We start from the raw sequence: 13,207 nt of genomic DNA on the forward strand, positions 1-13,207 counted from the left end.
GAAGATGATGATGATTGTGATGGTGATTGTGATAATGGTTATGATGATGATTGTGATCATGCTATAGATGTTGATGATGGATGATGATTGTGATCTTACTGAAGATGATGATGATTGTGATGGAGATTGTGATAATGGTTATGATGATTTTTGTGATCATGCTATAGATGGTGATGATGGATGATGATTGTGATGGTGATTGTGATAGTGGTTATGATGATGATTGTGATCATACTATAGATGGAAATGATGGATGATGATTGTGATCTTACTGAAGATGATGATGATTGTGATGGTGATTGTGATAATGGTTATTATGTTGATTGTGATCATGCTATAGATGGTGATGATGGATGATGATTGTGATCTTACTGAAGATGATGATGATTGTGATGGTGATTGTGATAATGGTTATGATGATGATTGTGATCATGCTATAGATGTTGATGATGGATGATGATTGTGATCTTACTGAAGATGATGATGATTGTGATGGAGATTGTGATAATGGTTATGATGATTTTTGTGATCATGCTATAGATGGTGATGATGGATGATGATTGTGATCTTACTGAAGATGATGATGATTGTGATGGTGATTGTGATAATGGTTATGATGATGATTGTGATCATGCTATAGATGTTGATGATGGATGATGATTGTGATCTTACTGAAGATGATGATGATTGTGATGGTGATTGTGATAGTGGTTATGATGATGATTGTGATCGTACTATAGATGTTGATGATGGATGATGATTGTGATCTTACTGAAGATGATGATGATTGTGATGGTGATTGTGATAGTGGTTATGATGATGATTGTGATCATGCTATAGATGGTGATGATGGATGATGATTGTGATCTTACTGAAGATGATGATGATTGTGATGGTGATTGTGATAATGGTTATGATGATGATTGTGATCATGCTATAGATGGTGATGATGGATGATGATTGTGATCTTACTGAAGATGATGACGATTGTGATGGTGATTGTGATAGTGGTTATGATGATGATTGTGATCATGCTATAGATGGTGATGATGGATGATGATTGTGATCTTACTGAAGATGATGATGATTGTGATGGTGATTGTGATAATGGTTATGATGATGATTGTGATCATGCTATAGATGGTGATGATGGATGATGATTGTGATCTTACTGAAGATGATGATGATTGTGATGGTGATTGTGAAAATGGTTATGATGATGATGATTGTGATCATGCTATAGATGTTGATGATGATTGTGATCTTACTGAAGATGATGATGATTGTGATGGTGATTATGATAGTGGTTATGATGATGATTGTGATCGTACTATAGATGGTGATGATGGATGATGATTGTGATCTTACTGAAGATGATGATGATTGTGATGGAGATTGTGAAAATGGTTATGATGATGATGATTGTGATCATGCTATAGATGTTGATGATGATTGTGATCTTACTGAAGATGATGATGATTGTGATGGTGATTGTGATAGTGGTTATGATGATGATTGTGATCATGCTATAGATGGTGATGATGGATGATGATTGTGATCTTACTGAAGATGATGATGATTGTGATGGTGATTGTGATAGTGGTTATGATGATGATTGTGATCGTACTATAGATGGTGTTGATGGATGATTGTGATCTTACTGAAGATGATGATGATTGTGATGTGATTGTGATAGTGGTTATTATGATCATTGTGATCGTACTATAGATGGTGATGATGGATGATGATTGTGATCTTACTGAAGATGATGATGATTGTGATGGTGATTGTGATAATGGTTATGATGATGATTGTGATCATGCTATAGATGGTGAGGATGGATGATGATTGTGATCCTACTATAGATGTTGATGATGATTGTGATCTTACTGAAGATGATGATTATTGTGATGGTGATTTTGATAATGGTTATGATGATGATTGTGATCATGCTATAGATGTTGATGATGGATGATGATTGTGATCTTACTGAAGATGATGATGATTGTGATGGTGATTGTGATAATGGTTATGATGATGATTGTGATCATGCTATAGATGGTGATGATGGATGATGATTGTGATGGTGATTGTGATAATGGTTATGACGATGATTGCGATCGTAATATAGATGGTGATGATGGATAATGATTGTGATCTTACTGAAGATGATGATTATTGTGATGGTGATTGTGATAATGGTTATTATGATGATTGTGATCATGCTATAGATGGTGATGATGGATGATGATTGTGATTTTACTGAAGATGATGATGATTGTGATGGTGATTGTGATAGTGGTTATGATGATGATTGTGATCATACTATAGATGGTGATGATGGATGATTGTGATCTTACTGAAGATGATGATGATTGTGATGGTGATTGTGATAATGGTTATTATGATGATTGTGATCATGCTATAGATGGTGATGATGGATGATGATTGTGATCTTACTGAAGATGATGATGATTGTGATGGTGATTATGATAGTGGTTATGATGATGATTGTGATCATGCTATAGATGGTGATGATGGATGATGATTGTGATCTTACTGAAGATGATGATGATTGTGATGGTGATTATGATAGTGGTTATGATGATGATTGTGATCATGCTATAGATGGTGATGATGGATGATGATTGTGATCTTACTGAAGATGATGATTATTGTGATGGTGATTGTGATAATGGTTATGATGATGATTGTGATCATGCTATAGATGGTGATGATGGATGATGATTGTGATCTTACTGAAGATGATGATTATTGTGATGGTGATTGTGATAATGGTTATGATGATGATTGTGATCATGCTATAGATGGTGATGATGGATGATGATTGTGATCTTACTGAAGATGATGATTATTGTGATGGTGATTGTGATAATGGTTATGATGATGATTGTGATCATGCTGTAGATGTTGATGATGGATGATGATTGTGATCTTACTGAAGATGATGATGATTGTGATGGTGATTATGATAGTGGTTATGATGATGATTGTGATCATGCTATAGATGGTGATGATGGATGATGATTGTGATCTTACTGAAGATGATGATTATTGTGATGGTGATTGTGATAATGGTTATGATGATGATTGTGATCATGCTATAGATGGTGATGATGGATGATGATTGTGATCTTACTGAAGATGATGATTATTGTGATGGTGATTGTGATAATGGTTATGATGATGATTGTGATCATGCTATAGATGTTGATGATGGATGATGATTGTGATCTTACTGAAGATGATGATGATTGTGATGGTGATTGTGATAATGGTTATGATGATGATTGTGATCATGCTATAGATGGTGAGGATGGATGATGATTGTGATCTTACTGAAGATGATGATGATTGTAATGGTGATTGTGATAGTGGTTATGATGATGATGATTGTGATCATGCTATAGATGGTGATGATGGATGATGATTGTGATCTTACTGAAGATGATGATGATTGTGATGGTGATTGTGATAATGGTTATTATGATGATTGTGATCATGCTATAGATGGTGATGATGGATGATGATTGTGATCTTACTGAAGATGATAATGATTGTGATGGTGATTGTGATAATGGTTATTATGATGATTGTGATCATGCTATAGATGGTGAGGATGGATGATGATTGTGATCTTACTGAAGATGATGATGATTGTAATGGTGATTGTGATAGTGGTTATGATGATGATGATTGTGATCATGCTATAGATGGTGATGATGGATGATGATTGTGATCTTACTGAAGATGATGATGATTGTGATCATGCTATAGATGGTGAGGATGGATGATGATTGTGATCTTACTGAAGATGATGATGATTGTAATGGTGATTGTGATAGTGGTTATGATGATGATGATTGTGATCATGCTATAGATGGTGATGATGGATGATGATTGTGATCTTACTGAAGATGATGATGATTGTGATGGTGATTGTGATAGTGGTTATTATGATGATTGTGATCATGTTATAGATGGTGATGTTAGATGATTATTGTGATCTTACTGAAGATGATAGACCCTGTTTTATTGAAGGTGGTGTGGAAAATGGTTCATAACTTGGTTTAATGTACAGTGTCATCTCTGACCAATAGCAGACGAGTGAGTGTCCAGGAAACCTGTTTGAAAAGTCATTTGTTTTACAATTGTGCTGGGTGCTTCTAGTGGTGCAGAAATTACACGCTACAAGTTTCAATTATTTCCAATTCGTAAGTGAAAGACCCAGATACTGTAATTTTGAGTTATTTTATTTGGTTAGAAATGAGACTCTGTCATTCAAACTGTTCAGTCACAAGAGTAAGTGAAAACCACAGATACATTCATCTCAGACGAGAGAAACAATCTTAACAAACAGAGAGAGACAGACAGGTTTATAAAACAACATACCGTACACACCATCAAGTGTCTCGGCAACATGACAGACTCAAGTAAAAAACTCAAGGGCATTTCCTGAAGCATAGTCAAAAATATCTATAAGCTATTACTCTGTATATTTCATATTTCACTTTCCTGAAATCTCTGTTAGCATTAGCATTGTGTTGTCTTTCATCTTCAGTCTGGTTTAAAAACTAATATAGTCCTTGAACAGTATTGTCAGAAATATGTCTATATGCTCTATAAACATGATATAAAACTCTCAAAATGAATAAAAACCTCTCAAGATTCTAATATCAGTCTTGCTTGGGCATCAAGCATCTGTCCACATATTGCACTAATGCCACGCTATTGGCTGGCATGTCCACTGCACCGGGAGTCTCTCGCGCTGGCACTGTGAAAGTTCACAGGGGAGCGGAAGAACCTCATCTAATGTGCTGGAGGTTCCTCAGGACGAAAGACTCTCCAAACTCTCAGTTTCATTCACAAGAGCTGCTGATGGGAATGAAGGGAACACAGTGATCTGATCCAATGGAACGGAGGAGGAAACAATAGAACGTCCTCAGAGAGTCCACGCTACACAGTCACTGCTGCTACGCCTACATTACCCATAATGCTGTGGCTTTGAGTTTGAGGATTCACGCTGCGATGATTCGTCCTGATGCTGATTTGGGGATAAATTAACTGATTCATAAAACAATTAAAAACAAACATGAAGATATATGACGACAAGAGGAGAAAATATTAAATTAAAACATTCATAATATTAATCAACAACACCTCACTATAATAACAGAAGGAACCATGAAAAGAAAATGCTCAGCTCTTAAAAGTCTTTTTCAAGTAAAAGTACAACTATTCCCCAAATGTTCCCCAAAGTTTGATGGAAGCGTCCAGAAATGCTTCATGGAAAGCGCTAAAAACAAACACCACAGCGACTGCAGTTCGTCTGTGTCCGTTTGGCACGTGGAGAGGTCAACCTCTTGACCGTCTGAAGATTGTCCCCTTCCAAACGTGAGTTGCAGTCAAATGAAAGAGCGCAGGCGGGCGTCCACACCCCCAGTACCAGATGGAAGAGTGTTGGGAGAAGCTCTCGATGAACCAACTGGAATCTCTGCAACTAAAGCAGAGAAACCTTTCACCCTGTTTAGAGGTCTTCAATGGTCAGTGTCATCTTGATCATTTAGAGCTACTTATGAAGCCAGAGAGAACAAATTCATTGACAGATGGCTTGAGCACGGCCCTCTTCAGGATCTCTGCCTCCATCTATCCCATCATCTCTGCTTCTCTTTCCCAAATCAAAAGCAGACCGAGGTGTTCAGGGTTGGAAGTTAGGCCCTCACACCTCTGTCTGCAGGTCGATGATGTCCTGGCCCACTAAAGGGATGCTGGCTCCACTAGTTTCCCATTCCACAGCCTGGAGGTCCAGAGGAGATGCCTGCAGGGGCTCCAGGTCTTTCCTGACCCAGGCAGGAGGAGAGGCCTGGGTTCGGCTCAGACTCTCCCACGGCCGATCAACGGGACCCTGCTGCTTATCCTGGAGAGAAGAGAGAGAGAGTCAGAGACCCTGTAGTTCACAGTACACAAGAACATCCCAGGCCGTTCTCAGAAGAAAAGGAGGGATGAGTCAAAATTAATTTTTGTGTTATTCAATATTATGTCACAAATGCTGTCGATTGACCTTAACTTTATTGAACCCGGACTATTTATTTAAACTCATTTTACCCCCCAATTCTCATTACCGCAGAGCAAAAATAGTCATTTTGATTTTCTCATTACTGCAACAGGTTTCATGAGACTCCAGCACTACATGTTCACAGACAGCTGAAACAACAGGGACACTTACGCTGTGGTTTGTTTTGTCACTTCCTGCTGAAGAAACGCTCCATCTGACGGACTGCAGAGAGAAGAGAGAATCACTGTAAGACTCTATTAAAGGTATCTCATGAATCAATGTGACCTGATTAAACACGCTTCAGAGTCTGTGTCATTTATTCACCTTGCTATCGGAGGCCGGTGACTCTCTGTCTTTCTCAGAGTGATGCATCTTCCTGTTGAGGTCCTGGAACATGTTCTGATGGCGTTTACGTGTGTGCATGATCTTCTACATGAGAGAAAGTAGACACGCACATGAGGACTATTGTAGGTTCATGTTGAAATAATACAAAGTAGAGAGGAACATTTATTTGTCCTTCAGAGTTGCAAGTAATTACCTCAAAGTCCAGCTCTGCGTATCGAGACTTCTGCCTCTGTGAGAGTGAAACAGGAAGAGAGAGAGAGAGATCTTTAGTGTCATGTCAGATAATTCTTGAGTGAGTAATTAGATCAGCCGTGTAAATTCTTGTTATTCGCAGCAGTAAATAAAGACTCGTACCCCCTCGCTGACCTCCAGAGAGCTCATGGACAGCGTTGAGATGGTCTCGCTCTTGGACATCATGGAGTTCAGGGAGTCAAACGTGTCACCCAGAATGCTGGTTACATGACTCTCGCTGGAGATGTTGTGGATGTTCTGAATTGGCGAGTCGCGCTCCGAGTACGATATGCTGACGCGGTCGGCGGGAAGCGTCTTGATGGCGTAGGCGGCCTGCGGTTCTGCGAAGGTTCCGCTCAGGTGCATGAGACGGGCCTGCGGCAGGTCGGTGCTGATGTTGTACTGTCCGGAGCCACTGGAGTCATCTTTGGGTTTGGAGCGAAGCGTGGACGTCGTGTTGGGCAGAAGAATGTAACCGCTGCCATCCGGACAGACGCTCTCGGACTGAGCCCGTGCCAGATCCGCGTCCAGCTGCTTGAAGATCTCGCTGTCGCACACGTACACGGGTTTACCGCAGGATGGGTCGACCCCGCGACCCTTCTCTCTCCGCAGGGTTAGCGTATGGCTGGAGTACTCAGGAACCGAGGGAATGTGGCTCTTGCCACTGGGGTTGGACGGGAGGGTGTGGAAGTTTGGGCCGAGGGGCAGAGGGAGCTGAGGAGGAGGCATCTTCTCTTCTGAGGAGCTCTTCATACCACCTGAACACCAGCAGAGATAGATAGAAAGAGAGAGACAGGTGAGAGTGAGACAAACAACTGATCCCATGTAGACTCTCAAGGGATTCCATTGGCTGACAGAACTTGTTTTGGGTCAGTTTTAGATATTGCATTTTTATTAAGGGGCAATATTTGCACCTGGATTTTATTTTCAGGGGCATTTTGGTGTGTATTTTTTCTAACCATTTAAAACAAACTATGTCTCATCCATTGACTAACCTAACCCTGATGAATCAGTTCCTTAATACACATTCTCAAGATTGAGACTTTATTTCCTCTAACCCTAAAATATCAATATGCCATAATATGAATAACTAGGACTATGATACAATATTAAGAAATAAATCAGAAGAACCCACTGGGAGGACAATTTTTGCTTCCACATTTGTCATTTCTGGAGCATTTAAGTCATCTTGTGTGGTATTTTTTGCCCCGAGCATATTTACCCTAGTTTTTTACCCTTGTTGGGGGGTTCCCGTTTTTCTCCCCAATCTGTAACGCCCAATTCCCAATGCGCTCTAAGCCCTCGTGGTGTTGTAGTGGTGGAAGAATCTCAGTTGCCTCTGCGTCTGAGACCACCAATCCGCGCATCTTATCACGTGACTTGTTGAGCGCGTTACCGCGGAGACGTAGCGCATGTGGAGGCTTCACGCTATTCTCCGCGGCATCCACGCACAACTCGCCACACGCCCCACCGAGAGCGAGAACCACATTATCGCGACCACGAGGAGGTTACCCCATGTGACTCCCTAGCAACCGGCCCAATTTGATTGCTTAGGAGACCTGGCTGAAGTCACTCAGCACACCCTAGATTCAAACTTGCGACTCCAGGGGGGATAGTCACTTGATGATGATGCATGTCTTAAAGAGGAAATTACATTAACTAGTGTATTTTAAAACTATAAACAATCTCATTTCAAATGATTTAACCATAGCAACAAATTGTCAAATTAAAACATTTCTATTTCTTTGTGTTTTTGGATAGCAAGCTGACCAATTAGCCTGCTAAGCTAACCTTCCCAGCATGAGCTCTTTCACATAATCATATAAAAATCTAGAATTATGTGCTGTATGGATTAATAGATATGGTGATGCCATGTATTCTTTTCAAAGTAATATCTCACCTGATCGGCTCAAGTCAGCATCTTTCTCGAAATCTGACTGCACACAAGGAAAGAACAAGAAATGATTGTGTAAATAACAAGACTTCTATAAATGCAGTTGTTAGCATGTTAAATGCATGAGAATGTTTGCATATGTTTGTATTCACTCACCACGAGCTGCGTGTGGCCGTTCTGTAGCGAGCTGCCCGAATCGCCGTTCCCGTCGTCTTTACGGTCTTCGACGCGACACTTCACCGCATCTTGTACCTGAAACACACACACTTATGAGCTCTCGTACACTCAAAAACACGTTAGACGCACGTGTGTTGTGAAATGTGATCGCGAGCGTGCTCACCTCTCTCCTGAGGATGCAGTGCACCATGACAATGATGAAACCCTCGAGTGAGTCGAAGACGGCGAAGAGGATCTGGAACAGAGCAGAACGACGGTCTGTCATCGCCAACACGGCCGACATCCACGTCAGTGCGAGAAGAGGCAGAACCACACACGAGCTCCACAGCGACGCCCTGCAGGATGCGAGAGGAACAGCACATTTAACACCTCATACTGCTGCTGCTGTGAGTGCTGTTATCACAGAGACTCCAATGTTGATTTCTTACCCAGCGCGCTCTTTCAGCTTCACATCGGTGATTCCATCTTTGGACACGAGCTTGTTGAAAACCAGAATGCCGATCACCATGTTGACCTGAAAACACACGGGGAAACATCAGTGAATGATCACACTGATAAAAAAATACATCATTTCTGTTATAAAAATATCTAAACATCCTTAAAACAAGATCAGTTGCTTGAGAATCAAAATGGCATAACATATCGAGGTGTTGTTTTCAGAGAAATCTGACCAAATTTGGTGGGATTTGTGCTTGAAGCAAGAAAACACTATTTGCCAATGGAGAAAGAAAAATACGCTTGTCCTCCCTTTGAATCAAGATTTGATTGTTATACCATTGGCGAACAATTATTCTTGTTATATGCATAAATGTTACTAAACTTTGTTCGATTTTTAAGTCTTGTTTTAAGAATGTTTAGCTATTTTTACTGGAAAACAAGACAACAATACTGCAGAACATGTAGTGGCCATGATGAGTCCTCACCAGAACAACAGCAGCAGCTGGACCCACAAACGAGTACAAGAGACCGCCCTCGAGAGACAGCCAACAACTGCAGAGAGAGAGAGACATCAGGCTTAGACTGAGAGACAGACAGACAGACAGACACATGAGCAGTGAGACAGGCAGGAAATACTCACTAGTTGACAGTGCCGTAACCTTTAGCTTTAGTGAACCCAACAGAAACGGCCACGACTAAAGCGGGCAGACCCCAGCCCAGACACAGGAAACGCTTGCGGATGATGCGGTTTCGTAGACGGCCCGTGACGGCCATGTACGACTGCCACGCCTCCGTCAGCACCCAACAGAACGAAGACAAGAAGAAGAAATGCAGGAGCGCCGCCACTAAAGCACACATCACCTGCGAGAGAGACACAAAGAGGCGTGAGTGAGATTTACGCTGTGTGTGAGATCAGGTTATCGAGGTCAGAGGTCGGCGTCTGGCTCACCTTGTTGCGAGCTTGCGTCTGACCTATCAGAATCAGGGCGTTGGAGCAGATGATTGACAGACAGAAATTGATGAGGATAACGGAGCGCTCAGAGCGAATGTACCTGAGAGACAACAACAATCAATTCATCAGTAAATAAATCAAATCAATCAATAAATCAACTAATCAATCGTCACGAGTGTCTTACTTCCACACAGAGACGTAGATGATGATGAGGAGCAGCAGTGTGAGCGACGACACTCCACATCCCACAATCATCGTAACCGACGGCAACAGAGAGTTATCCATGTTCTGTGAAGAAACACACTAACATTAGTGTCTATTCACACACACACACACACACACACACACACACACACACACACACACACACAAAGGGGGCAGTGGTGGCTCAGCGGTTAAGGCTCTGGGTTACTGATCAGAAGGTCGTGGGTTCAAGCCCCAACACCACCAAGACACCACTGTTGGGCCCTTGAGCAAGGCCCTTGAACCTATCTGCTCCAGGGGTGCCGTATCATGGCTGACCCTGCACTCTGACCCCAGCTTAGCTGGGATATGTGAAAAATAAATAATTTCACCATGTATATGCAGAAATGTATGTATAATGTGTGACAATTGGTCAAATTAAATTAATTAAATTAAATTAAATTAAAATAACTGATAAATAATGAAGTAAACAAAGCAAACGTGTTCAAGAGAGATATATACAGTATCTGTCCTTCACTACCAAGAGATTAGCACATTTAAATATGTGTGATACTAGCCACAGATGTGTGTGTGTGAGTGAGGGAGAGAGAGTGTGTGTGTTCATTTGCCCTTGAAGAACTTCTCTCTCTCTCTCTCACACACACACACACACACACAAAATGTATGTAACAGTTCAGAGACGCGTCGCGTTTTGTTTTGACGCGTCGCGTTGTTGTTTTTCTCCCTGATTAGAGGCTGCGGGAGCGGTTGTCATGGCAACTGCTTCCGCGGCTCTGCACCAAAATGATCAAAACAACCTACATTATCACCTCTATAATAACATAAAGCACTGATTCACCGAGTAAATGAATCAGTATCAAATAATCCGATTGATAATCGATCATCAGACTATAATAAAACAATCGATCACAAACAACTGTCAGCTGTCAATCAAAGCATCATTCCATAACGATTACAATGACATTAAAGAGAATCATACAGATCAGATCAATTCAAATCAATATATTTGATATATATCGCAGTACAATGACACAATCACAGAGACGATGATCGGACACTTACCGGATCGGGATTCGGTCGCGCGATCAAGGCGAACGTGGAGAGTCCGTCACACACGCATGTGGTGCTGGAGTCGCGCGATACCGATCTGCATCCGCGCGCGGACCATGAGCCGAGCAGAGACGAGCTGCACACACACACACACACACACACATTAGATACACATCGAAATAAAACCTTCACACACACACACACACACACACACACACACACACACACACACTAGTACTGTGCTGGTAATATGGATGAGTGATGATATTTTTCAATACAGAGCATTCATAATGAATAATGACCATATTTTCTGTCAAAGACAAACAAGTGCAATCTGTCCCTGTATCTCTCTTTCTGTCTGTCTGTCTGTCTCTCTCTCTGCCTGTCTGCCTGTCTGTCTGTCTGTCTCTCGGTCTGTCTCTCTCTGTCTGTCTGAATCTATCTCTCTCTCTGTCTGTCTCTCTGACTGTCTCTCTCTCTGTCTGTCTCTCTCTTTCTGTCTGTCTGTATTTATCTCTCTGTCTGTCTGTCTGTCTGTCTCTCTCTTTCTGTCTGTCTGTATCTATCTCTCTGTCTGTCTGTCTCTCTGACTGTCTCTCTCTCTGTCTGTATCTCTCTCTGTCTGTCTCTCTCTTTCTGTCTGTCTGTCTGTCTCTCTCTGCCTGTCTGCCTGTCTGTCTGTCTGTCTCTCGGTCTGTCTCTCTCTGTCTGTCTGAATCTATCTCTCTCTCTGTCTGTCTCTCTGACTGTCTCTCTCTCTGTCTGTATCTCTCTCTGTCTGTCTCTCTCTTTCTGTCTGTCTGTATTTATCTCTCTGTCTGTCTGTCTGTCTGTCTCTCTCTTTCTGTCTGTCTGTATTTATCTCTCTGTCTGTCTGTCTGTCTCTCTCTTTCTGTCTGTCTGTATCTATCTCTCTGTCTGTCTGTCTCTCTGACTGTCTCTCTCTCTGTCTGTATCTCTCTCTGTCTGTCTCTCTCTTTCTGTCTGTCTGTATCTATCTCTCTGTCTGTCTCTCAGTGTGCAGTTGGCACAGGTCTGATGGCAGGTGGCACCGCACAGAGAGACATTGAGCGAGCACACAGTGAAATCAGTGTCAGAGGAGGAAAACAGAGTCAAAATAAAGAAATGAAAATCAAAGAGATGAGTCACATGTGGGGAAACACAATCATTGATCGTTCACTCGCTCCTGTTAAAAGAGCCGAGGGCTCATCTGTGTGTGGGCAGTGAGACTGAAAGTGTGTTATGAATATTCATGAGGTCATGGGTGATGTGTTGAAGGGGCGGAGGCTCATTTAAATGTGATTATCGGCTCTTTTGGGAGGTGTGGGGTTGACACACAGTACTGAGTGTGTGTGACCTTTATATCCGCAATAACACACACACACACAAATATCACAAGCGGATCCACCCACCTGTCGCTCTCATCCCAGGCGATACAGGTCTCATTAACAGTGCCCTGCAGAGAGAGAGAGAGAGACAGCAGGTCAACACACATCCATCATTTCACAGGTCAAACGATGATGTCACCAAGCGTCTACAGGACTCACATTGTGCAGGTGAGGGAACTCGATCTCGACAGGCGCCGACAGGAAACCAGGGTTGGGCTTCACAGTCACCGTGACGACCTTTGAGTTGAGCAGCGTGCTGTTACTGCGAGACAAAGAGATATCAAACCCTGTCAGTCGGATCAATCTCAGTGAAATCCATTTATCAGTTCCAAAGAAGTTTATTGAGAAAGAAGTGCTAAATAACAAGTGAACACAACACAGTAAATGAGATGTGAATCTGATTCCTGTAATGACGAGGGGGTGTGTGTACCTTTGTAAGGACAGAATTGGAC

The 13,207-nt window shown here is 41.8% G+C and overlaps 1 protein-coding gene across 1 annotated transcript in view; it reads right to left on the reverse strand.

Moving 5' to 3' along the window:
- Positions 1–4,276: 4,276 nt before the first annotated feature.
- The window catches only part of LOC127650379 (adhesion G protein-coupled receptor B1-like), a 17,603-nt gene continuing 8,672 nt past the window's right edge, over positions 4,277–13,207 (reverse strand). Inside the window, exons 15-31 of the mRNA XM_052135755.1 lie at positions 13,186–13,207; positions 12,915–13,017; positions 12,780–12,823; positions 11,380–11,503; positions 10,298–10,401; positions 10,111–10,213; positions 9,802–10,022; positions 9,647–9,713; positions 9,152–9,237; positions 8,887–9,058; positions 8,703–8,798; positions 8,553–8,589; positions 6,776–7,410; positions 6,615–6,650; positions 6,401–6,505; positions 6,248–6,298; positions 4,277–5,938 (exon numbers count right to left, since the gene is read on the reverse strand). The exon at positions 13,186–13,207 is cut by the window's right edge and continues 54 nt beyond it. Coding sequence (XP_051991715.1) covers positions 5,741–5,938; positions 6,248–6,298; positions 6,401–6,505; positions 6,615–6,650; positions 6,776–7,410; positions 8,553–8,589; positions 8,703–8,798; positions 8,887–9,058; positions 9,152–9,237; positions 9,647–9,713; positions 9,802–10,022; positions 10,111–10,213; positions 10,298–10,401; positions 11,380–11,503; positions 12,780–12,823; positions 12,915–13,017; positions 13,186–13,207 — 2,204 coding nt within the window. The 3' untranslated portion in view covers positions 4,277–5,740. The remainder of the gene's footprint in view (positions 5,939–6,247; positions 6,299–6,400; positions 6,506–6,614; positions 6,651–6,775; positions 7,411–8,552; positions 8,590–8,702; positions 8,799–8,886; positions 9,059–9,151; positions 9,238–9,646; positions 9,714–9,801; positions 10,023–10,110; positions 10,214–10,297; positions 10,402–11,379; positions 11,504–12,779; positions 12,824–12,914; positions 13,018–13,185) is intronic.

This window comes from Xyrauchen texanus, chromosome 10, assembly GCF_025860055.1.
Source record: "Xyrauchen texanus isolate HMW12.3.18 chromosome 10, RBS_HiC_50CHRs, whole genome shotgun sequence".
NCBI lineage: Eukaryota > Metazoa > Chordata > Actinopteri > Cypriniformes > Catostomidae > Xyrauchen > Xyrauchen texanus.